The sequence below is a fragment of the Candoia aspera genome, chromosome 5, assembly GCF_035149785.1.
Source record: "Candoia aspera isolate rCanAsp1 chromosome 5, rCanAsp1.hap2, whole genome shotgun sequence".
NCBI classification, from domain to species: domain Eukaryota; kingdom Metazoa; phylum Chordata; class Lepidosauria; order Squamata; family Boidae; genus Candoia; species Candoia aspera.
Window position 1 is genome coordinate 114,706,662 of NC_086157.1, and position 25,607 is coordinate 114,732,268.

The window sequence follows — 25,607 nt, forward strand, 5'->3', positions numbered from 1 at the left end:
TTGGAAGGAAGGAAGGAAGGAAGGAAGGAAGGAAGGAAGGAAGGAAGAAGGAAGGAAGGAAGGAAGGAAGGAAGGAAGGAAGGAAGGAAGGAAGGAAGGAAGGAAGGAAGGGTCTGTTGCTGGTCTGTCCCCAGAAGAAACCGCTCCCCGTGCAACCAGACGAGACGGCTGAAAGTCGGTGTCTTAGGAAAGCCGCCAACAGGACTGGCCATAGGTCATCGAGCTACAGCGTGAAGTTTGACACCTATTGCTGTATTATACAGGTACTCCCCAACTTGCAACCATTTGTTTAGCGATCATTCAGTTATGGTGGCACTGAAAAAAGTGACTATGACTGGTCCTCACACTTCTGCAGTGTCCCCATGGTCATGTGATCACAGTTTGGGCACTTGGCAACCGTCTCGCACAATGGTTGCAGCGTCCCGCAGTCACGTGCTTGCCATTTGCAACCTCCCTAGCCCATTTCTGACAAGCAAAATCAATGGGGGAAGCCAGATTCACTTATCGCCCGTGATTCATTTAACGACTGCAGCAAAAAGGTCGTAAAATCAGGCGTGGTCACCTGATGCCTTACTTAATGACTGCATTGCTTAGTGACCAATGTTCCAAGCCCCATTGTGGTCATAAATTGAGGACTACGTGTAATCAGAATACTGGCCAAACTAAAGGATCACCATTTAATCCCGTCCAACTTGCAATAGTTTCCAAACATCTCACAAAAGGAACTCTGTAATAAAGTTCAGGACAACTCACGAACCTTAACTAATAAACACACGGACACAAATTCATTTCTCAGTAAACAGATTTGTTTTATCAAAACATTTGATGAAGCCACGGTGATTCAGGTGAAGTTCCAAAAGTGACGCTTTGTCTTGGACTGCACTGGTTTCCAGGTACCAAGCCGAGGATAGACACCAAAGCACAAAATGATTTAAAGCATACCAGGGTGGATCGATGACGGGATTAAGGGAGTAGAGCGATGCAGCAATCTTTATTTCTCCTGAAACCATCTGACAGCAAATCCCAGGTACAAATGGGCATGCGCAAAACCCCATCATTTATAACCAAAAGGTGTTGTCATTTGCATAGTGGATAATTAACGCCATACCTGCGCACGGTGTTTTTTGACAGCTGGGGAGGAAGCCTGTCTCCCATCAGACTCCTCTCTAATACCATATTTAGAAAGGTGAGGGTGCCAGTGGGGGGTTCAGAGGATCCAGTGCACAGCGCAATATTGCCCACACCCACGCCCAGATTTGGGGCAAGGAGCATTGCCTAAGGGACCGTGCTCTGTCCTCGGACGGCATCTTCCCGGAAGTATAGAAATCAAAACGCCAGCACGTTCCTTGCAGGTTTGGCTAGCATTCTCCGAAGCAATGCTCCAAGGTCCAGACTGTTCCTTAAAAATCCATTCATGACAGTCTTTAAGGCTTGTACTTTCCTTCCACGGAGGGCACTCCGCGACACGGCCCCACAAGGCAGATGGAGAGAAGGAACACTGATGGGTATGGGGTAGATGCAATACAATTGTCTCACGACAAAGCCCATCTTTTGGCACACTGCCCTCCCCTCTTACCCTCACGTTTGGTCAACTGACCAAGGAAACTTGCAGCGCCTCTTCTGCCATTGGAGGATCTCCAAAAAAGTTAAGAGCAAAGTTTCCGGGTCAGCTCCCGTCTTTGGCAATTGTGGTCACTTGAGTCCTGTCCAAATGTCTCCCCCCCCCCCACTTTTCACCTGTGCCCAGAAAATGGCAGAATGCATAGCTATCCTTTCGAGTAAGTCACAGGGCCAGAAATAAAATCTAAGGTTTTAAAGTCAAACCAAAGGCCTTGCCAAGCTAAGAATGGATGCGCATTATGCTGGCAAGACTTCTCATGTCGGGGGGTAGCAAACAGGCTGATAGAACTCTAAAGCTGTGTTTCCCAACTCAGCAACTTGAAGAGGTGTGGACTTCAGCTGGACTCGTTCTGTGAGCTTGGTGGCATTGCTGGAAAGGTCAGTCTGGAGCAGTGTTTCCCAACCTTGACAACTTGAAGAGCTGGGGACTTCAACTCCCAGAACTCCCCAGCCAGTTGAAGTCCCCACCTCTTCAAGTTGCCAAGGTTGGGAAACACTGACCTCGATAACGTACGGCCTGGCTGCACCCACCTTTCCAAGGGAACAATCAATGCCCTCAGTTCCCCAGAAGGAGCTACCCGGAGAAGTTACAAAGATTTCACCCAACGGATTTTCAGCTGTCCACTTAGCTGAAAAGATACACAAGCCGCTCAGGGTCTCTGGGCTGGAGCGGCGTAGAAACTGGGAAAACAGTGAGGAAATCAGTCCTGCTGAGACCTTTACCAGGGCACCGATATTGGCCTTACCTTCCTCTCAAGCATAAAGTCCAGGTTGGCCCCCTCCCCCCACCAACCCTCTTTCATGCACTACTTTGTCTCCACAGGGATTTCTGCAACGGCAAGCACTGAGCAAGCCGCAAATACTGGGGGAAAACCATCGGCACCCATTCAGATTACGATCCCGTGGACAGAGCTTTGGTTCGACTCCAGCAGAGCTTTCTGGAGGCTGGTGGGACCTGAACCACCCTCCCCACAACGGGGTCTCCTTCAGATGCACTGAAATGGCAACCCCCCCGCCCAATCCTACGCTCTTCTGAAATTCTGGGAAACGCGGTCCCAGCACCTCTGAAAGGGTCTGGCTGGGAAGGCCTAACCGGCACATGATGTTCCCCCACTGTGGCACACCTAGCACTGATTCAGCCCTCTCAACAGGTGTATGAAAAGCACTTTCCAAATCTGTGCCGCGGGTGTTCACTTTTACCACTGGTGCAAATAACTCCATTTTAGGTATACAGTACCAGTAAGATGGGAGAAAAAAACGTAGCTCCTTTCCGACATGCCCTTTTCACAGCAGTGAGTGACAGCACATAGATAGATCTCTGTTCTACTGCGGCTGGAAGCAGAAGGACGTGCTTTGCTTGCCACGGCCAGAGGGGGAAAACGTAACTAGCTCTACGGGGCAATTCCGTTTGCCTGTCTGAAGGCCGGGCTCTGTCCTTTCTCCAGACTTTTTGAACCAAGAGAATGAAACTAAATGATCTCCCGGCTGAGTGGAGTTCAGATTCCTTAGATCCTACTGCTCTCTCGCCAACATTTAAACCTTGATCCTTCTGACTCAACTTCAGAAAGAGGCGGCATCAGATCCTGGAGGGAAAAGAGACCCCCACCTTGTTTCCCCTCCAAGGAGGGAGCCAATGATGGACAGGACACCATCCCACAGTGTCTTAAGGGCCAAATTGGATTGCAAGCATTCGGTATGTAGAGGCAACACTGCAGTGGTACCCTCGCCACAAGTGTGCGGAAGGAAGGTGCCCGAATTGGGTGATTATGCACTTTTCCATACAAAAATAAAGCCAAGAGGATAGCTCTAGATTTCCCACTGGGGCACGCTCATTGACTCATCCAAACTATCTAATGCAACATAAAATTCTCCCTGCACACATGCATAAACATTTAGGCCACTTCAGAAAGCCATTCTGGATTGGTCAGGACTGAACAGAACAGAACTGAACTAAAATTCTTTCTGACGAGATCTTGACGTCCTTAGGCCACCAGCTTCTGCTCCTCCACCTCCTTTTCTTACCAACGGGTCAGAGTCACAACGCAGTAGAGGGCCTCAGATATGGGCTGGCTGGGGGTTAGGTGCAGATGGCAAAGGCTGAACCGAGTGTCACCCCAATCCTGGTGACGTGGGCAAAAGCGAATACGGACATAATTCCAAGTCCACTGGAATGCAGAGCAGCAAGAGAATCCTTTCCCTACATAACGGACACAAATTTTAGGGAACGCTTCACGCGTCAGATCAATTTGGTCCAAGCAAGGGTAAGAGGTGGACACTACACAGTACAGATGGTACAAGATGGATCTTTCAAGGGTATAGAGTGATGTTTCTCAACCTCAGCAACTTTAAGATGTGTGGACTTCAACTCCCAGAATTCCCCAGCCAGCATTGCTGGCTGGGGAATTCTGGGAGTTGAAGTCCACACATCTTAAAAGTTGCTGAGGTTGAGAAACACTGGTATAGTGTTTGAGTTGCTTCCCGCCTCTGAGCGACAATCAGACTAACCCCCTGGCCTGCAAGAGACTCATGAAGGGCCAGGGTGGTTCTGAAATGCAGCCTGGTTTTGGAGATCTCGTGAGTCTAACTCCTTGACAAAAAGCTTCTTTGGGTCTACTTCCCAGGATCTTCTTAAGTTTGGCCACCAACAGCTTCAAAATACCACATGGTCAGCCAACTGTGCTGCTTCTGATGAAGTGCTCCAAGACCCGCCCTGTCCAAGTGGTCCCTTTAGAAGAGGGACCGGGGAGCAAATCTCCCATTCGAGACTTGCAGGGTTTTTTTTTAGAAAGAAGCCTTTGATTTGGTAGAGCCACAAAGGTTAATTGTGTTCTCGGGCACCAGAAAACAGTGATTTCTCACGGTACGGCGAACTAGCTCAGGAGGGGCTCGACCATGTCGAAAAACAAATACTGAAAAAGTAGTTTGGAGGAATCCACAACTGTCTCATCCCCCAGAATAGGTCTGTGCATAAATCTGGGCATGAAAAACTTAAGAGGGGGGATCTGTCCTCACTGCTTCTATCCCAGGGATGTTGAGCCTGGCTGCGGAACCTAATGAAACACCGTGTTGGTGAGAAAAAGCTAAGTGCACTGTTCGTTTCCCACTTTGCCCACCACAAACCAGGCTTTGCATTTTTATACTGCTGGCCGGGCTTCCGGCAACGCAGCCCCACACCAAGGACTCCTAGAGGAGAGCTGATGGGGCTGGAGGTCCAAGGGGGGGACGCCACCACGCCCACCAGCCAAAGGTTCTCTCTGGCCCGTGGTTGTCAGCTTGGTCTCAAAGCAAGCAAGTGCCAATTCATTCATCTGGAGACTTAATCATATATTAGAGATTTAAATAGATTTTTGCGGATCTGCAATTCTGCGACCTGACCCCCTCTCGACGAAGGGCTGCTCCTGAAGTTACAAACATCTACTCACCCGTTACCGTTAACTGACTAGGATCCCAAGAACGGTGGCTCGACAGGCATCCCAGATCTGTCCTCCTGGTGAGGACAGATTAAGGGGGGGAGTTATCTGTGAGTGAGATTTATACCCTCAGAACCAGCTTTGGGGAGAAGGCTCCAGGGGGGCTTCCACTCGGCTCCGGCACGAACCGGAGAGAACGCCTCGTCCCGATGACTCCACCAGCAGGACGGATGATCATTTCAGGCGATCTCCAAAACGCCCCGCGGTCCACTAAGCGCTACTTTGCTGTGGTGGTGTTCTTGGACCGCAGGAAATACTGCTCGGCACGCCCCTTCTGCCGCTCCATTGTCCGGTCCTCCCTCTCGAACTGCCGCTGGAGCTGCAGGGCCAGCCGCCGGTCCGCCTCCTCCTGTGGCAGCCTCGGCTGGGCCCCGCTCCGCTGCCGCCGCCTCTTCCTCCGTAGGGGGTCGGCAGCCGTGGGGCCTTTGCGACCGGCTGCCGGCCTTGGCCGCTTGATGGAAGGGTCCAGGTGTTTGGTTTTGCACGGCCGCTTTTGGCCCCGCCGCAGAGAAGGGGCATCCTCGCCGAGCCCCCTCTCGAGGCGGAGGCCGTTGGGGAAGTGGCACAGCTCGCCCTCGCCCCAGCGTCTCCGCAGCTTCCCCTCAGCCGGAGCCCCGAGGGTGCCGTTGTTCTCCGCGAAGGCGGAGCTGACCCGGACGACCTTCCGGGCGATTGTTTTGGCATCGAGGCGAAGGCAGGAGCCGGCCGGCCGGGAAGCCGGTTTTGCATCGGAGAGCTTGGAAACCCCGCCGTTGGGGGGCTTCTCAGCGGGCCTTGCCAGGAGGGCTGAGGCCTCGGGGCCTCTCCTGCTGTTCCCGGAGCTTCCCAGCTTTGCTGGATGGGCGGGAGAGAGGGGGTCAGGCAACGATCCGTCGCTGGACACTGGCAGCGGCTCCCTGGCGAGGACGACGGGCATGTTTGGGGCCGGTGGGTCTTCCCCCGGCTCTGGGGCTGAGGAGGTCAGCGTGGCCTTGGAGAGAGTCCTCTTGATCTGGCGCTCCTGGAGGATCTGCTCCCACTTCTTCAGGATCCAGGGGCTCGCCTCATAGGTGGTCGGCTTCTGCAGGCTGCGGGTCAGGTTCCGGGGGGTGGACTTGATGAGGAGGGGGCTCAGCACGCGCCCGTCTGGGAGCTGCTTGGGAGGGGTGCAGGGTGAGCAGACGATGGGCTTGAAGTGGTTTAGCTCCTCGGAGATGCTGTCGTTGCTTTCGGGGCTGATCGAGCGCTCCTGCTTCTGCGAGAGAGGGGGGAACGAAGACCCCGGGTGGGAGGTGAGGCGCTTCTCTGCCGTCAGGTCCGGAGCAGAGAGGCAGCGATTGTTCTGCGTAGAGGAGAGGACCCCAACCAGGGGAGCAGGGGCACCAGCTAAGGGGTTCGCCTGCAAGACAAGCCGTTTCGGTCAGGGGTGCTGCTGTGGTGCCGGAAAAGGGATCGTGAATTCAGAATGATGTACAGGTAGTCCTCGCTTAATGACCACAATTGGGACCAGGATTTAGGTCGCTAAGTGAATCCGGACCCGATTTTATGACAACTTTCGCAGCAGTTGTTAAGTGAATCACTGTGGCCGTTAAGCAATCACATGGTTGGTAAGTGAACCACATGGTCGTTAAGCAAATCACACAGTTCCCTATTGATTTTGCTTATCAGAAGCCAGCTAGGAAGGTTGAAAATGGCAATCACATGACCATGGGACACTGCAACTGTCGTAAATGTGTGACGGTTGCCAAGTGCCCAAAGCGCAATGATGTGAGTGTGGGGATGCTGCAACGGACGTAAGTGTGAGGAGCGGTTGTAAGTCAGTATTTTCAGCACCGTCCAGACAGTTGCTAAGTGAATGGTAGTTAAGCGAGGACTACCTGTATAAGAGGGAGAGGGATCTCAGTGTCAGTTAACATAGCCTTTCCAACAAATTTACATAATGAAATGTTTAATTATTAAATATAATTAAATATAATTTTGTGATAGAGAGGTATGGAGAGATGCCTTTAGGAACCAAGAGATGTCCTCCAAAACATCTTTCGGCAGTCACACGCCCTCGAAGCGGACAGTTTTCGTGGCACCAAAAGAGTCTTAAAATCTAAGGCACGAGTGAGGTTGGAATGTACAAGCCTCATTCCCCAAAATCAAACCTAGCTCTAATATCCCCATTCCTGAATTTTCCAACTCTGGTTTGCCCACAGTTGAGTGACCTCTGCTGTACTAAAACACGTTGCAGAGTACAGACTTAGAAATGCTCCTTGCTCTCTCTTGAAATGCTCAAGAGGCAGGGATGTGCAGCAGGGCCCTCTGTTCACAGATCAGCTGCTGAACCTCATAGGAAGGAGGGTCCACACCAGTGTTCCTCAACCTTGGCCACTTTAAGATGGGTGGACTCCAACTCCCAGGATTCCCCAGCCAGCATGGCTGGCTGGGGATCCCTGGGAGTTGGAGTCCACCCATCTTAAAGTGGCCAAGGTTGAGGAACACTGCTCTACATTAAGGCCAACTTTGATAATACCTTTCCTCCCTTATTCGGGAAGAGGCAGCAGGACATAACCATTTGTGGGCATATCACACAATGCATCCAAACACCTAGAGTAAATATCCTCTTATTAACTCTTCTGGAGGAAGATTCGAGGCATTTTTAGACCACGAGGACTTCCTCTACCGCGCTTCCACGCAAGCCAATCAATACCTTTGTCCTAACAGGAGCTGATCTTTGCCGGCTCTTCGATCGATTCCCCAGAGTGTCGTTGCAACTTTGGCTTCGTTCGACTTGGGAGCTAAAATTCCTATAGATTTTGCAGAAAGGGGAAGAGCGCAACATCAGCAAGATTATTTAAGTGATGCAACATTTCCTTATTGCCATTATTGCCATTTCCTCTGGGATACACCTTCAACTCATCTGGAGGGTAAAAGGAAACGGAAGGTTCTAGCACACACCCAAAGAGATACGCACTGTCTGAGCTGGTTCCGTCACTCTTAAAATAATATTTAAGACTGTGAGTTCGAGTCCTGCCTTAGGCATGAAAGCAGGCTGGGTGACTTTGGACCAGTCGCGCGCTCTCAGCCCAACCCACCTCACAGGGTTGTTGTTGTGGGGAAAACAGGAGGAGGAAGGAGTATTAGGTATGTTCGCTGCCTTGAGTTCCTTATAAAGTATAAAGGCAGGATAAAAAACTATACACACACACACACACAGACACAATATGAGCTTCACTGATATACTTATCTTTCTTGGACTGTAACCTCCTTTGGAAATTATAACTCAAAAAGCAGTTGAAAAACTGGATACAGTCAAAATTCCTGGCATGCAGCGCCAAGGTCAGATTGGCTCCCTCCCTGACAGCTTTTCGGAAATTGCTAAAACCTGAGCTTTTTTAGACAGCCTTTCGGAAACCTCACCTGTGCCTCTTGTTGTTCTTATTTCTCTCTCTCCTACTTTTGTTCCTATTTTGGGATTTGGATCGCATGCTGTTTTAATTCTATCGCTGGTGTTCCTACTGTTACGTTGCAACCGCCAAGAGATTGCAGTGGGATAAAAAACGAACGTGAATAAATAAATAGGGACCGTTGTTCAACTGCCTCCACAAGAGCCAGAACCCCGCAACCTCCAGGCCTCAGTAATTCTGCTGCCCAAACTCTCAGGCATTGTACCAGACGGCTTTCAATTTGCAATTTATTCCCAAGGACAGATTCTGGACCTCTTTGCACGTCTAAAGCTGACTTTGTCTGGGCTTGGAAGCTAAGCAGGACAAGCCTGTTTATTTATATATTTACTTCCCTCGATTTGTATGGTTCCATGTTTGTAATCCAACAATGGCTTCCAGTTCAAATTAAATTCTGTGTCAGATGTACTTCGAAGCCAAAAAATAAATCTGACATAGGAATTAATTTGAACTGGAAACTATTCCAGACAGCGAGGCACACTCCCTCAGTCTAGTTAGCCATTCTTCCGGAAACCAACTTCCTTTTTTCTATCATCTGCTACAGTTAAACCAGAATCTCGTGGGAAACTTACCCCGCAAGCAATGCCAGGGAGTAGGCGCTGCCCTTGGAGACAAACGCCGACCGATACACGGGTCGGCCCTGGAATGGTTCCTCGTTCTCGGAATCGGAGAGGCACTCGGGAAGCTGCCAGCAACCAAAGAAAATCAGGGGGTGAGTATGACCAACAGAACACCCCACAACAGGGGAGCAGCGACTATACCTGAACCAAGGGTACTGCAGCGGATGGACTTAAAGGCCATATGCTGTAAAACTGGTTCAAGCCGCCCAGAATCGTTCTGGAGTTGGGTGGCCCACAAATTTGATGGATAAATAAATAAATAAGCAAGCGAGGAAATGGGCGAGATATTAAACACTGGAGCAATCAGGAATGACCAAAAGCGGGAAGGAAGCTGACAGCTTGGGACTGGAAGGACCGAACTGAGATCTTGTATCTGGTACTGAAGTCTCTTAACAACTCAGTATCCTTAGATGGCGATGCTGTACAGATGCAATCACACAGCATGTTTCCCTCTAAAATCCACAGGGCTTCCTCTAAAGCAGCCTTTCTCAACCCTTTGACCCTGGAGGAACCCTTGAAATATTTTCCAGGCCTCGGGGAACCCCTGCCCATTCAGGCTCAAATGTAGGCCAGAAGTTCCAAAATTATTCTATTCGTTTCATGGGCAGGCCTGTCTAGATGCACGAACAGTGCTCTTAAACTGAAAATAAAGGATGAAACTTACAGTACCTCTTTAATATGAAGTTGCCTGAATTTGAAATAATTTTTTAAATAAATCACGATCTCCTTATGACCTTTCGTGGAACCCTAGGGGGCCATGGAACCCTGATTGAGAAACCCTGCTCTAATGTAAAGGAATTTTAAGAGTTTAATTCAGTCTCATAAAAACTATCATCCTGAACCAGCTAAAGATGTACCTAATCAACAGATTTTCTGCAGTGACCAGGGGAAGCCCACAAGTAGCATCCTCCACTGCAGATCAAGAGGCTCCCTGGCTCTCAAGGGTGATTATCCCTTGAATCTTATCCTCCATAAAATGATCTAATCCCCTTTGAAATAGATCCATTGGGGTGGGGGGAGGGGAGGGCACAATTACATCTTCTGGTCAACAATAACTTCGTTATATAAAGAAACGGTTCAAAGAACTGCAAAGTTTGTTTCTCCTGTTCTTCCAAATTCTGCCAAACAGTAACTATGGGATACTGTTCGCATATACAGAAAAGTCCTTGACTTACAACTATTTGTTTAGTGACTGTTTGAAGTTACGATGGCACTGGGAAAAGTGACTTACGACCAGTCCTCGCACATACGACCGTTGCAGCATCCCTGCGATCATGTGATCAAAATTCAGGCGCTTGGCAACCGGCATGTATGTACGATGGTCACAGCAGCTCAGGGTAGTGTGACTGCCATTTGCAACCTTCCCAGCCAGCTTCCAACAAGCAAAGTCAATGGGGGAAGCCGGATTTGCTTAACGACCACGTGATTCACTTAACAACTGCAGTGATTTGCTCACCAACCATGGCAAAAAAGGTCGTAAAATCAGGCGTGATTCACTTAACAACTGCCTTGCTTAGTGATGGGAGTTCTGGTCCTAATTGTGGTCGTAAGTCGAGGACTACCTATACTCAGAAATACGTCCCACTGAATTCAATGGCCCTTGCTCCGAAGTAAGATGGTTTGTTTTGCAGATATCTAATACAACCCTGGCCTCTCTCTTACCCCACACAAACATACATATTTGCCCACCCATCTCTCTTTGGAAACTTCAATCAGCGGCAGTGAGACAGCAAGCCATGGACATTCTTGGAGAAGTCAGTCCATGTGAATGACCATCAAGATCTGTAGCTTTCCATGGTGAAATGGAGCTGCCCCAGATTCTTCACTGCAGATTTCCCTGGAAGACTGGACTGAACAGCCAGCATGGGTGGACTTCAGCTCCCAGAATTCCTCAGCCAGCATGGGTGGACTTCAGCCCCCACCAACCAACCCAAAACCCAGGGGTGCCAGATGGAACTTTGACGCAATCAAAGCTCTGCCTACTTTTTATGGGCAGAATGCTGGCTGGGGAATGCTGGGAATTGAAGTCCACCCAGCTGAAAGTGGCCCGTGGTTTGAAGCATCTGTACGCTGCTTCCCCTTAAAGGGAATCTTGAACACAGCCCCGCAGACCAGGAATTACGGGAGTTACAATCAGCCCATTTCACGGGTCTGCCCAAGACAGCCTTTGCTTCCTCTTTGGAGCCAGATGTTTCCTTCTGCTTCAGCCACCAGATGTGTGATGGCCAATATGCGTCAAGCCTGGTCGAGCCATCTGGGGGAGGAGAGAGGAAGAGCACAGCCTGCCTGGCAACGGAACGGCGCAGAGGCACCGGCCACTCACACGGCCTTGCGTCCCTTTCGCCATTGTGGACTCCTCTTTCTTCTGATCATCTGTTCTCCTCCTCTCAGCTTCAGCGTCCTCCACCCTCAGCCTGTGAATCAAGTCTTCCGGGTTTCTCTCTTCTTGCCATTTTTCATCTCTCAGCTAGAAACAAACAAACACGAGGATGGTTTTGTAAAGGGAGCAACAGGTCCTCAGACGAGAATCTTGGCTCACTGTGTAAACGGGGAGTCCCTTTTTAATGTCTCTGTCTTTCACTTGCTGGGCAATAATTTCCTATGATTTCTAATGCTTTTATCCAAACCTAATTGATAATTTCAACATTTCAGGGCCAGGAGACCTGGCAGCAGCTGACCGTCAACTGCCTGAGTTCATTTGGCAAGGAATTAATTAACCTGTTCCCTCTGGACACAAGGGTTAGGAAGTCCCCACAATTCCTCCCATCATTTCACAAGTAGCTGCTGCTTCCTCTCTTTTAAGTGTTTTAATAACCTTCTCAGACTTTACAGGTTGTCCTTGCTTAATGACCACAACTGGGACTGGAATTTTGGTGGCTAAGTGAATCTGACCCTCTTTTATGACCTTTTTTGCAGCAGTTGTTAAGCAAATCACCGTGGGTGGTAAGTGAGTCACGTGGTTGTTAAGCAAATCGTGTGGTTCCCCACTGACTTTGCTTGCCAGAAGCCAGTCGGGAAGGTCGAAAATGGCAGCCACGGGACCACGGGACGCTGCAACGGTCATAAATGTGAACCAGTTGCCAAGCACCTAAAATGAGATCACGTGACCGCGGGGATGCTGCGACGGTTTAAGTGTGAGGACTGGTGGTAAGTCATTTTTTTCAGCATCGTTGTAAGTCTGAACTGTCACTAAACAAATGGTTGTTAAGCGAGGACTACCTGTGATGAAGCCTTGTGCATTTTAAGGCTGGTACTTTTATTGCTGCTTAGGCCTTTGTAGGAGGACCAGTTTGGTGTCATGGTTCAAGACACCAGGCTAGAAACCAGAAGACAGTGAGTTCTAGTCCTGCCTTGGGCACAAAGCCAACTGGGTGAACTTGGGCCACTCCTGTGCTCTCAACTCAGGAAAAAGACAAGAGCAAACCACTTCTAAAAATCCTGCCAAGAAAAATGCAGGAAGTCTTTAGGAGTCAGTGTTAAGGCACCAAAAAAAAAGAAGAAAAAAAAAAGGTCCTTTATAGATTGCTATCCATTTAATCAGAAGAGAAGGAATGGAGGAAATGCCAACGGGAGGTAGGGGAAAATCGGAAGTTGAGGGCACCTTCCAATTCCCAAGGCCACTCTGTATGTTTTAAGAAGCCACCCTTGACTTCAGCACAAAGCAGAAGAATTAGAATTCATCAGAAAACTCAACACTGTTTTTAAGGAATTAAAGGCCAAGCTGTCTTATCACAGTATGCACGTTAACCAGCTACTCAACAGTCACACCCAATTGCTGTTTTTGCTGATGGTCCTAAGTCAATTCCCTCTCTTTCCCACCTCTCTGTTCACCGTTTTGTCCCCTGCCATCACTGTCATCACTGTCCAGATAGATGATCTTCCTTTTTCAAGGCTAAATACCACACATCTGACAAAATTTTTATTTTGTTTTATTGTAAACTGCCCAGAGTCCCTTTTGGGAGATGGGCGGTGATAAATTTGATCAATAAATAAAATAAATAAATAAATAAATAAAATGGGCTGTGAATCAGGAAAGAGGATGCGATAATAAATATATAGTCTTTTTTGCCTTTGTTTAATAACACAAAGAGAAAAAAATTTATCATACCAATTTAAATAAAATACAACTAAAGCAATACTGAAAGAAAAAAAAAGAAGGCAAAAACTAAAGCAGCATTTTTCAAACTTGGCAGCTTTTAAGATATGTGGACTTCAACTCCCAGAATCCCCTAGCCAGCCATGCTGGCTGGGGAATTCTGGGAGTTGAAGTTCGTACAACTTAAAGCTGCCAAGTTTGGGGAAAAAAATAATACTGGATTAAAGTTACAGTCTTTAAAGTGCCATAAAATCCTTTTGTTGTTTTGCTGCAGTAGACTAACACGAGTATTTCTTAAAAGCTGAACAGTGCTGCGAAAGGCATTTGCACTTCATTCCTTGTGCCCCACGCTATTCTCTCTTCAAGGGAAGAGCACACTCACTTCAGGGGCACGCGCAAACGTGCCTCGAACACTTTCAACAGAAGTCGAAGCGGCATCTCTTTGGCAGCTGGGCTGTGCGCTGCTCTACAAGCACGTAACAACCCCTAGTGTGCACGCCTCGGGAAGCCAAAGGGGCCGCTGTACCAACCACGTTCAATGTCGAGAGCTGCTGGTCCAGAAAGCTAAGTTACGGCGAGACACCCCTGCATAGTGTACCTTTTGCAAGTGGCTTTTATATTCCTCGTGAACTTCTCCGTGCTTGGCTAACGTGATGGGTGCTCTGAAGATGAAGTCTGCAAACAAGAGGAAGAGGACAGACGCTGAGCATTCCGAGCCCTCGCACACATTGCAAAAGGCAACCCCCTGCAGCTATCCCACGGAAGAGGGCGGCTCTTCGTTCACCGGCCCCAGCTCGAACGCACAAATCCACAGAGCAGCCGCGTGTTAAAAAGGACCCAGCACACAGTCCCCAACTTTGCAAAACCCAAGTCAAACTTCAGCGCTGGGGCAAGGCTCTTTCCCCCAGGCAGCCACTTTGAAACCACGCACACCACCCTCGTCAAGGTCCTGCTAACAGAAAGGACGAGGCCCGGTTTTTACCTCCTGTGCCTTCAACCGCTTCAGAGGTCACACCCGCTCGTGTGGAGCGAGGCCAGGTCAAGTGGCGACCTGGCCAAGGGGACTCCCGCAAAGGGACGGAGGGTAAAGTCACCCCCCAAAGACCCACAGAGGGAGGCGAGAGAAGGCGGCGGCCGCCCGCGTGGAAAGAGGCTGGGCACCCAGTCAGCTGTTTGCGCCATCTCTCCAGCCAGCAGGAAGAAAACGTTCCACGCGCAGCGCTGAGGCTGTGAAACGCTGGAGGGATTTCAAGATGACAGGGGCGTGTTTATTTTCAAATATAAGCACATGGCCGTGACGCCCAGGAGGAAAAAGTGGGCGGCCCTCAGTCCGGAATGTGCCCAGAGATCCCTGCCAAGGGCTGGGGACCCTGGCCAGATTTGGGCCACCAGCATCACTCCGTCACCCGCAGGCCTCGTCCTTCCATTCTGGAGGTCCAACTGCAAAAACTCAGGGGCGATGACAGGGTGGGGCCTAGACAATCCAGCTGACATAAACCAAGATGGGTGGAACCCAGCAGGGAGGACAGACCCTTACACAGGACCTTAGCCAGAACATCTGAAAGACCCTCCCTGCAGCTGCTACACTGAGCATCCCCCTTCCCCAACACTGAGATCTGGCCAGAGTTAGTCAAGGGGGAGGAAGCCTTCCCAAAGATGGTCTCTAATCCCACTGAACACCTCCCTTGCTAATTTCTGAGCAACGCTTTTTCCTCATCTTAACACACCCAGTTAATGCCCAGTTCTATCCCCTTATGTAGAGGTAGTCCTCAGCTTATGACCACAATTGGGACTGGAACTTCTGTTGCTAACCTAGGTGGTCATTAAGTGAGTCACGCCTGATTTTATGACCTTTTTGCTGTGGTTGTTAAGTGAGTCACTGCAGCTGTTAAGTGAATCACAGGGTTGTTAAGTGAATCCGGGATGCCGCAACAGTTGTATGTGCGAGGACCGGTTGTAAGTCACTTTTTACAGTGCCATCATAACTTTGAACAGTCGCTAAGCAAATGGTCGTAAGTCGAGGACTACCTTTGGTGTGCAAGAGGTATCTCCAGAGATATGAACAAAGTCTAATGTGACTTTTCAGGGTCAATGCTCCCAAGCACATTCAGACACATGTGCAATCCAGCAGGGAAGTACTCAACCCCAGGCCAGTCAACATGTTGTTCACCTCTGAATGCATGTGCTGATATGCACAAGCCTCTGAGGCCCGTGTTGGTGATTCAAGGTGGAAGAACTGTGGAAGTCCTTTCAACACAGGAGAAGGAAAAAAGGCTGCTAGTAAAGTTGGAAATATGCTGTTCCACCTGTTCCCTTCGTTCCACGCAAGGGATCACCTTCCTCTCGCTGCGTGTTGTTCCCACTAGTGACCCAGTCGGCTCTTCCTCCCCAAACAGACGTCTGGCACGCCCAAGCCCATTGGAACATTTATCAACTGCCACATAATTGCTTCCTGCTTCTGTTTGGATCTGGGGAAGTGGGCCTGGGCATGATAACGCTGCAAGGGTCCAACCTCCCAGTCTACCCTCCACAATGATCTTGACGCTGTTAGAGCAACCACAATGCACCACACTTGCTTCTTCACACCCATCTTCATTCTAACCCAGTGTTTTTCAGCCTTGGGCCCTTTAAGATGGGTGGACTTCAACTCCCAGCTTTGCTGGCTGGGGAATTCTGGGAGTTGAAGTCTACCCATCTTAAAGGGCCCAAGGTTGAAAAACACTGCTCTAACCCTTCGGTTTGGTCCGAAACTCACTGTAACTTCCATTACAATTTCACCAGCCCAGCTCAGCATTTAGTACCAGGAGTAATGAACAAGCACATAGCCTCAGGAAGGGCAAGATTTTCAATCTTTCCAATCCCAGGATGAAGGCCGGACACATGCTTTAGGCAGCCCATTATCAGGGGCATGGATTTGGACACAGGACAGAACAGACGGGCATCCACCGAGTATGCCTGCTTTAAGCTCCTGCCAGCCTTGATCAGGGTGAGGCATTGTGAGCAGGCCCATCCAACACATCAAAGCGCACTGGATCGTTTGCCACTGCTCCACTCAAACATCGTGACCACACAGGTCCCCGTCCCGTAGAGGGAACAGCGTGAATGGAAGTCCACCTTGGGTATAGTTTCTCCTGCACCACGGAAGGAAGCCTCCATCCATATTGTCTGTGTTCACACCACATCCTTACCCTGACTCCTGAATCAGCCCGTCAATCAATTGATTAATTAATGAAACCTATTTCCGCACTGCTGCAATCTAGAATGTGCTGGGGCTTGCCTAGAAAACATCCAGGTACAACAATATAAAGGCAATGACAATAGAGCCATTAAAAAAAAAAATAAACAAACCTAACTGGGTCAACCACAGATGTCTCAACAAGGCTAATACCAGCATGGCCTAAAGCATCTGCTGAGTCTTTACTGGACTTGGTTCCATAGGTTGTGTGAACACAGCCACTGCCCAGGCTCTGCCCTGCTAAAGCTCACAACCCCGGCCTTCCCCCAGACCTGCATCTTTGTTGAAAGGAGAGGGTCCCCCACCCTCCTGTGACACTCTCTGAGCTCTACAAGCCACAATTAGCCAGGTTCGCCTGAGACTCCATCCTGAAATAAAGCAAGCGTATCAGAGCTTAGGACAACGAGCAGATGCGAAGAGGGGTTGTCAGTCCCCCATGAGGATGGACTCTCTGGGCGCACAACCCAGCAGCGAATCTCCGCTTGCGACCGAGACTCCCCTCCAAGCAAGATCTGCAAATCCGCACAGCCTCTTCCCACCTTAGGGGAAGACAGAGATGCACCTTTGCGGGGGGGGGACAAGGGCAGCATTCACACCGACCAGCGTGTCAAGTCTGCAAGCGTTAACCCCGGTTCGCCGGGGGCAAGTCCAAGCGCACCCATCGGACCGGCCTCTGTCGCATCCCCACGACCACTTCAGGAACGACGGACACCAGGCTTCGGATCCTTCCCTTCCCTACTCGAGCAGGTCATTCTCCGCCCCTTTTTCTAACGGCATTTGGGCGCTTCCGGGCTGGAATGCGGAGCCCAACTGGCCGCGGCTGATGGGTCCGGGGGTCGCAGGCGCCCCGTTCTCAAACGGCCCCCTTCGGGGGAACCGGGAAGGGGAGGCCCGCATTCACACGGGCCCAGCGGCCACTCCCCCTTCCAGGCAGCCAATGATCGCCCTTCCCGCCCCCGCCACGTCGACGCGCGTCTCCACCCGTTCACACGTTACGCGGCGCTCCGCGCGCGGGCAGCGCCGGCCACGCACCTCGCTGGGCCCGCGGGGGCGGCGGCGGGCCCGGCTCTCCGGCGGGCGACGGGCGGCTGTGGCACAGCGGCCGGCCGGGGCCCTCCCGCTGGCCCGAGCGCCGCGCCGGGCCCGCCGGAGCCGGCTCGTCTTCCGCGGGACCGGCCTCGTGCCGCCGCCGGCCCCGGCCTCGTCGTAGCGGCGGCCCCGCCGACCCCGCGGCCCGCCCGCCTGGCCCGACGGCCGCCGCCGCCGCCGCCGCCATCTTCTCCCGGCGGGAGGAGAGCGGGGCGGCCACGCCCCTCCTCCATATTCATGAACGCCCCGGCGGCGCGCGCCCTGCGCCGGGGGGGGGGGTAGCCACGCCCCTTCGTGAATATTCATGAGCCCCGAGCCTCGCGCGCGCCGCACCTTTCCCCGCCTCGCCGGTTGCCCTTGACGCGCGTGTCTCCGTAGGCCGGAGGGACGCGTGTCTGTCGCACGTGTGTGTGCCGTTACCTTTCTCTCACGCATGTTTGCCGCATGTGTGTATACCACTGCGTCTCTCTCTCTCTCTCTCTCTCTCTTCCTTACGCACGCGCGCGAATGACGTGCATAGCGTGTCTGGGTTCTCACAACACACCTAGGGCTGCCAGATTTAGGCTGCAAAAGCCGGCTTGTCCAGATTTTTTTGTAGCCCAGACCTGGTAGCCCTCCCCAAGACCCAGTGGCTACCGTCGGAGAGGCTACGTGTGAAGCTCAGTGAGATTTAACTTGGCTTGATTTTTGTTGGGTGTCACGTTGTGCAAAGCACATGGCGCCCTGCTTCTGGATCCTTACTGGGGTAGCCCCGGAAATGGGTTCATTCCCCAATCAGGTTAAGTGGGTTGTATTAACTAGGCCTATTTATATCTCTGTACGTAATAGACTTCGAGATGGGTTCACATAATATACTGTACTAATCCCTAAACGTGGGCTAATATTAAGCAAGCCACATTATGGGTGAGTATAAATGGGTAGCTATGTGGTTGCTGGTGTTCCCCATAGTAACGTATGGCTGCGAGAGCCGGACCATAAGGAAGGCTGAGAGAAGGAAGATGGATGCTTTTGAACTGTGGTGTTGGAGGAAAATCCTGAGAGTGCCTTGGACTGCAAGAAGATCAAACCAGTCCATCCTCCAGGAAATAAAGCCAGACTGCTCACTTGAGGGAATGATATTAAAGGCAAAACTGAAATACTTTGGCCACATAATGAGAAGACAGGACACCCTGGAGAAGATGCTGATGCTGGGGAGAGTGGAGGGCAAAAGGAAGAGGGGCCGACCAAGGGCAAGGTGGACGGATGACATTCTGGAGGTGACGGACTCGTCCCTGGGGGAGCTGGGGGTGTTGACGACCGACAGGAAGCTCTGGCGTGGGCTGGTCCACGAGGTCATAAAGAGTCGGAAGCGACTGGACGAATAAACAACAACAATGTGGTTGCTAGGAGTCGAAAATGACTTGATGGCCCATAATCAGTCAATCAGTCAGTCACATTATGGGTTAGCATGTTGTGTCAAGCCATTCATCCTCATAGATCAGGGTTTCTCAATCAGGATTCTGCGAGAGGCACCAGGTGTTCCCTGGGAGATCACGATTTATTTAAAGAAGTATTTCAAATTTGAGCAACTTCACACTAAAGAGGCAAGTTTCATTCTTTGTTTTCAGTTTTAAGAACACTGTTAACGCATCTATACAGGCCTACCCATGAAACGAATATAACAAGCCTGTAACTTCTGGCCTGTATTTGAGCCTGAAAAATATTTCAAGGGTTCCTCCAGGGTCAAAAGGTTGAGAAAGGCTGTCATATATTGTTATCCTAAAAGCCTCTGTTAGGTCTTGCGTAGGATGAACTTCACTCCCCCGGATTCAAAGCCATCCAGCTGGATAGCAGATTAAGCACTTTAGCTGCATTCACACAACCTGCTTAATCTGGATTGTTGGAGCTACCGGTTTGGGCTGAAACATTCTTTAGTGTTTCCCTTTTTTGGTATGGGGATATAAGTTGATTTTTTCCAGTCTGATGGCCATTCTTGTGTTTTCCAAATTTGCTGGCATATAGCATGCATTACCTTGACAGCATCATCTTGCAAGATTTTGAACAGTTCAGCTGGGATGCCGTCGTCTCCTGCTGCCTTGTTATTAGCAATGCTTCTTAAGGCCCATTCAACCTCACTCTTCAGGATGTCTGGCTCTAGCTCCCTGACCACACCGTCAAAGCTATCCCCGATATTGTTATCCTTCCTATACAGGTCTTCTGTATATTCTTGCCACCGTTTCTTGATCTCTTCTTCTTCTGTTAGGTCCTTGCCATCTTTGTTTTTGATCATACCCATTTTTGCCTGGAATTTCCCTCCAATGTTTCTAATTTTCTGGAAGAGGTCTCTTGTCCTTCCTATTTTATTGTCTTCTTCCACTTCCACGCATTGCTTGTTTAAAAATAATTCCTTATCTCTTCTGGCTAACCTCTGGAATTTTGCATTTAATTGGGCATATCTCCCCCTATCACTGTTGCCTTTTGCTTTCCTTCTTTCTTGGGCTACTTCTAGTGTCTCAGCAGACAGCCATTTTGCCTTCTTGGTTTTCTTTCTTTGGGATGTATTTTGTTGCCGCCTCCTGAACAATGCTGCCAACTTCTGTCCAGAGTTCTTCCGGGACCCTATCTACTAAGTCCAGTCCTTTAAATTGATTCTTCACCTCCACTGCAGATTCCTTAGGAATATTAGTGAGCTCATATCTAGCTGATCTGTTCGTCTTCCCTAATCTCTTGAGTCGGATCCTAAATTGTGCAAGAAGAAGTTCGTGATCGGAACTACAGTCAGCTCCAGGTCTTGTTTTTACCGACTGTACAGATGTCCGCCACCTTTGGCTGCAAAGGATGTAGTCAATCTGATTTCGGTGTTGTCCATCTGGTGAAGTCCATGTATAAAGCCGTCTCTTAGGTTGTTGGAAGAGAGTGTTTGTTATGCAGAGTGAGTTGTCTTGGTAAAATTCTACCAGCCCATGTCCTGCTTCGTTTTGTTCTCCCAGGCCATACTTACCTGTAATTCCAGGTGTCATTTGACTGCCCACCTTAGCATTCCTGTCTCCTGTGATGAAAATAACATCTCTTTTAGGCGTGTTGTCCAGCAGGTGCTGCAGATCCTCACAGAACTGCTCTACTTCAGCTTCTTCAGCATCTGTGGTTGGGGCGTATATTTGGATCACTGTCACGTTAGATGGCTTGCCCTGAATTCGAATTGAGATCATTCTATCGTTTTTTGGGTTGTATCCAAGCACTGCTTTAGCCACTTGACTATTAATTATGAAGGCTACTCCATTTCTTCTGTGGTCCTCTTGTCCACAGTAGTAGATCTGGTGGTCATTTGATGTGAAGTGGCCCATTCCAGTCCATTTCAGTTCACTGACGCCCAAAATGTCTATCTTTAATCTTGACGTCTCACCAACAACCACATCCAATTTGCCCTGGCTCATAGATCTTACATTCCAGGTTCCAATGGTGTGTTGATCCTCAGAACATTGGATTCGCCGTTCACCACCAGCACCGTCGGCCGCTAGCCGTCCTTTCGGCTTTGAGCTAGCTGCGTCATCACGTCTGGGGCTCGTTGAACTCATCCTCTGTTCCTCCCCAGTAGCATTTTGACCATCTTCCGACCTGGGGGTCTCATCTTCCGATGGTATACCGACATATCTCTGGTTGTGCTGATCCATTTAGTTTTCACGGCAAGAATACTGGGGTGGGTTGCCATGACCTTCCCCAGGGATCGCATTTAGTCTGACCTCTCTGTCATGAACTTCCCGTCTTGGGTGGCCCTTCACGGTTTAGCTCATGGCATCACTGAGGTGCTCAAGCTCCAGCACCACGACAAGATAACGATCCTTTGCTGAAGATTACTTGGAATAGGAGATATATTACAACAACAACAACTGCTACTACTACTATTATTATTATTGTTAATATTATTGAGAGCCAGTTTGATGTCATGGTTAAGGCACCAGGCTAGAAACCGGGAGTCTGTGAGTTCTAGTCCTGCCTTGGGCATGAAGCCAGCTGGGTGACCTTGGGCCAGCCACTCTCTCTCAGCCCTAGGAAGGAGGCAATGGCAAACCACTTCCGAAAAACCTTGCCAAGAAAACTGCAGGGACTTGTCAGGCAGTCTCTGAGACTTGGACACGATTGAACAGATTAAAAGAAAATATTATTAATTTAAATTCATTAGCTACCTAACTCCAATGGACTCCAATATCTTTATCCTAGATTCTTGGGAAGGATCCACTAGTAAAAAGCACCAAATCCAGTCAAAATTGTCTGGCAGAACTTGTGTAGGTAGCAATAATATTAGGGTGCCAGTCCAAAAAAACTTGGACGGCACTTAGAAAATCTGGGCGTTGACGACGTTTCCATCTGTCAGTTACAAAAGGTCCAACTTCTTGGACCCGCACATGAACTACGCCGAGTGGTAGCTGTGATTTCACGCTGTGGAGTATAATAATAATAGTAATAATTGGAAAAAATTATTATAATCGGAAAAACGATTGGAAAAAATTACGAAATACTGGGACTTGCAGATTGAAGTTGAACACCTATGGAATAAGTGTTCTGACCACCTCTTCCACAGTTGTTGAAAAGAGTGGATTTGAAATGTGTTCAGGCCATTCAGTTCACATTCTAATTTGCAGAAAAGCAGCAAAGATGGGAAAGAAAATTTCCTTTTGGATTGTCTGCTTGAGCAGCCTTCCGGCAGAGCGATCCATGGCTTCAACATTTCCACTGATGTGGAGCGATCAGGGGAAGGGTCTGGGGCAGGGTCTCCCAACCAGGGCTCTGCGGCACCCTGGGGTTCCGCGAGAGGTCCGTCGGGGTTCCCTGGGAGATCACGATGTATTTTAAAAATTATTTCAAATTTGGGCAACTTCACCTTAGAGAGGTCAGTTTCATTCTTTATCTTCAGTTGAAGAACACTGAATGCACAGATACAGGCCTACCCATGAAACGAATATGATAATTTTGTAACTTCCGGCCTATCTTGGAGCCTGAATGGGCAGGGGTTCCCCAAGGCCTGAAAAACAGGCCCACAACTAGGGTCTGTGTCACCCGGGGCAAACATGGATTCTGGGCCCATTTTGGTGCCCCCCCAGCGCGGTGCCCAGGGCACATGCCCCGCTTGCCCCCCCCCCCAGTTGCAGCCCTGCTGAAAAGTATTTCAAGGGTTCCTCCAGGGTCAAAAGGTTGAGAAAGGCTGGCCTGGATTATATAAATCTGCTATGGAGGATTGCTTCCGAGTCCATATTTTGGGTTCCCTGTCAGCAGGCTTGCACTTGAGCTGAGGTAGAAGAGAAAAAAAAATTAAAAAGTGGGGGGAGGGAGGATTTCTCTTTATCCTAAAGGAGCTTTCTTCAGCTGGTACGTTCAAGAAATTCCCCAAATTCATAGCCAGGACATTGCAATCCTAATAAAATGTGGACCGCACCTCGTTGGGGAAGGTGGTTCAAGGCCTGAGTGAATTGGCACCCGCGTTTATAAGAGTGACCCAGCTGGCACTTTAGGACCTTTTTTGCATGTCTCTCCACCCATCCTTGATCACCACTGTCTGCCATCAAGTTGTTTTCAACTCCTAGCAACCATGTAGATAGATTTTTTATATTTTCTATCCATGTGGTTTTCTAGGTGAAAATACAGAAAATACAGCCTGCTCCCGCACAGTGTGAATGGATGAATGGTCACTCAATGGGTCAGGATTGACCATGCAGTGTGCATTAAGAAGTGGCAGGGCTTCCATTGTGTGAGCATGGTCACCATCTAAACTATTCATTTAGTGATGGTTCAGACTTATGACGGTGCTGAAAAAAACGAGTTATGACTGGCCTTCACATGACCATTTCAGTGCACACGAGGTCATATGATCACAGTTCGGGTGCTTGGCTACCAGTTTGCATTTACAACCGTTGCAGTGTCCCACAGTCATCTGATTGCCATTTTCGACCCTCCCAGCCAGCTTCCAGCAAGCAAAATCAATGACAGTCCACGTGATTTGCTTAACGACTGCCACAAAAAGGTCATAAAATTGGGTCGGATTTGCTTAATGACTGTTTTGCTTAGCAACCAAAATTCCGGTCCCAATTGTGGTTGTTAAGCAAGGACTACCTGTACAGTGAGGAAGTCTGGAAAAGACCATGCCTAATTAAAATTTCTGCTTCCTGCAGACTATATTTCAGAGTAGCCCCCCAGTGTAACTTTTATGCAGAGGACAGACTTTTATGAAATTGATTCTGGCTGGGTTCACACAACAAGCTTTCCCATAGTTAACTGAAGCATGCTTGACTCAGTTTTCGAGTTTACCTAACTAGCCACACAGGATCACAAAATGTGCTACACTTCAGTGCATTTGGCTAGTATGTGGCTGGATGCACACAAAGAGCATCCTGAGACTCAAACATTGGAGTAGAGTTTCTCAACCCTGGTGACTTTAAGATGTGTGGACTTCGACTCCCAGAATTCATAGCTGGCTGGGGAAGTCTGGGAGTTGAAGTCCACACATCTTGAAGTCACCAAGGTTGAGAAATACTGCTCTGGAGTCTGAGACAAAAACTTCAGCTGAGTTTGGACATATGTCTCAGTAGGTGGCAGTATTGAGCTGATCTTGACTTATCCTACCAAGCTAAGAAAGCTCTATTCTGGTTGGTGCCTGGATGGGAGACCACCAGAAAATCCCAGGGTTGTGGGCCTCAACTGGAAAGTTGACCAAACAAGGCACTTCTGTTTTTGCCAAGAAAACTCTAGGGCTGTGGCCATGTAGTCAACAGTGGTGGAGTTCAACTCAGGGAAGTGTTTATCTTGAATCTATCAAAACAGTATTCCCAGTCCATCCGAGAAGAGAGATACTGATGTTACATCACGTCATGCCCCCTGTGCAAGGTTTTGCACGCCTTCTGCCCACCCTCTTGGGGTGGTGATGGGGAACTTCACTTTCACACAGTGCCAGTGTATGTTTGGTCTGGTGTTTTGACTTATAGAGACCACCAGGAGGCAGTACATGACCTGTTTTGTCTTATATGAGGACAAATCACACATTCATAGCCGTCTTATTGAGTGGGGTTCAACCCCTTCAGTAAGCTGTGATAGGAATTGTGCAGTTGTGGGGTTTTATCCTGGGGGTAGAATTGCATCGGCTTAGAACAGTGTTTCTCAACCTTGGCAACTTGAAGCCGTGTGGACTTCAACTCTCAAGCCAGCATTGCTGGCTGGGGAATTCTGAGAGTTGAAGTCCACACGGCTTCAAGTTGCCAAGGTTGAGAAACACTGGTTTTATTGTATGACAGTGGCCGTCAAATTTCTATGCTGATTTGCTGCTTATAAACCACAGGTAGTCTTCACTTAACAACCACAATTGGGACAAGAATTTTGGTCACTAAGCAACACAGTCATTAAGCAAATCTGGACCTGATGTTATGACCATTTTTGTGGTGGCTGTTAAGCGAATCACCACCTTTGTTAAGTGCATCCCAGGGTTGTTAAGGGAACCACAGGGTTCCCCATTGATTTTGCTTGCCAGAAACCAGCTGGGAAGGTAAAAAGTGGCGTTCACATGACCACAGGGATGCTGCAACGGTCGTAAGTGCAAGGACCGGTTGTAAGTCATTTTCTTCAGCACCATCATAAGTCTGAACCATTGCTAAATGAATGGTCATTAAGTGAGGACTACCTGCATACTTGCTGGGAAGAATGGGAGTTGTAGTCCAACTCACTGGATGAATGCTAGCTTGGGTAAGGCTGCTGTGAGGCATAGAATCCTCTTCTAGTCTTCTGCAGGTTCTTCTGACGTACCTCTTGATCATCCTAAAGGATGATCCCTTGGGCGATCCAGGATAAGTGCTTTTCTCAGCGTGGGATCTGCCTCTACCTCTTGCGTCCCATAACTTATTACTGTGACGCCCGATCAAAATGCACAGGTTGTCCTTTTCCTTTTTCATGGAAAACAGGGCAGGAAGCACGTGTTGTTAATGAGCCATCTGCCTCTAAATGGATTCCTTGATTGATTAATGATTCAAATCAAAGTGCTCGGATAGCGTCAAAACCGTGTGACGTAAATTACAGGAGAAAACTTGCAGT

The 25,607-nt window shown here is 49.3% G+C and overlaps 2 protein-coding genes across 2 annotated transcripts in view; one reads left to right on the forward strand and one right to left on the reverse strand.

The window, feature by feature from the left end:
* PPME1 (protein phosphatase methylesterase 1) overlaps nucleotides 1-12,239 on the forward strand; it is a 170,904-nt gene extending 158,665 nt beyond the window's left edge. Inside the window, exon 14 of the mRNA XM_063306009.1 lies at nucleotides 12,143-12,239. Within this exon, the coding sequence (XP_063162079.1) occupies nucleotide 12,143 (1 nt within the window). The 3' untranslated portion in view covers nucleotides 12,144-12,239. The remainder of the gene's footprint in view (nucleotides 1-12,142) is intronic.
* Nucleotides 789-17,746, reverse strand: RNF169 (ring finger protein 169). Its single transcript, XM_063306006.1, has 6 exons — nucleotides 17,502-17,746; nucleotides 13,833-13,909; nucleotides 11,462-11,605; nucleotides 9,091-9,203; nucleotides 7,765-7,861; nucleotides 789-6,468 (listed from the first exon to the last, which is right to left on the reverse strand). The coding sequence occupies exons 1-6, from the start codon at nucleotides 17,743-17,745 to the stop codon at nucleotides 5,308-5,310; spliced, it is 1,836 nt and encodes a 611-aa protein (XP_063162076.1). The 5' UTR covers nucleotide 17,746; the 3' UTR covers nucleotides 789-5,307.
* Between the last annotated feature and the right edge of the window lie 7,861 nt (nucleotides 17,747-25,607).

What these genes read in the sequence shown, in the direction of transcription:
- RNF169 (XM_063306006.1), bottom strand. Translation starts at nt 17,745, where the DNA reads ATGGCGGCGGCGGCGGCGGCGGCCGTCGGGCCAGGCGGGCGGGCCGCG. An exon ending in GCCCCCGCGGGCCCAGCGAG is followed by an intron (nt 13,910 to 17,501) that starts GTGCGTGGCCGG and finishes TCTTGTTTGCAG; the next exon opens with ACTTCATCTTCAGAGCACCC. An exon ending in CGAAAGGGACGCAAGGCCGT is followed by an intron (nt 9,204 to 11,461) that starts GTGAGTGGCCGG and finishes GGTTGCTGGCAG; the next exon opens with CTTCCCGAGTGCCTCTCCGA.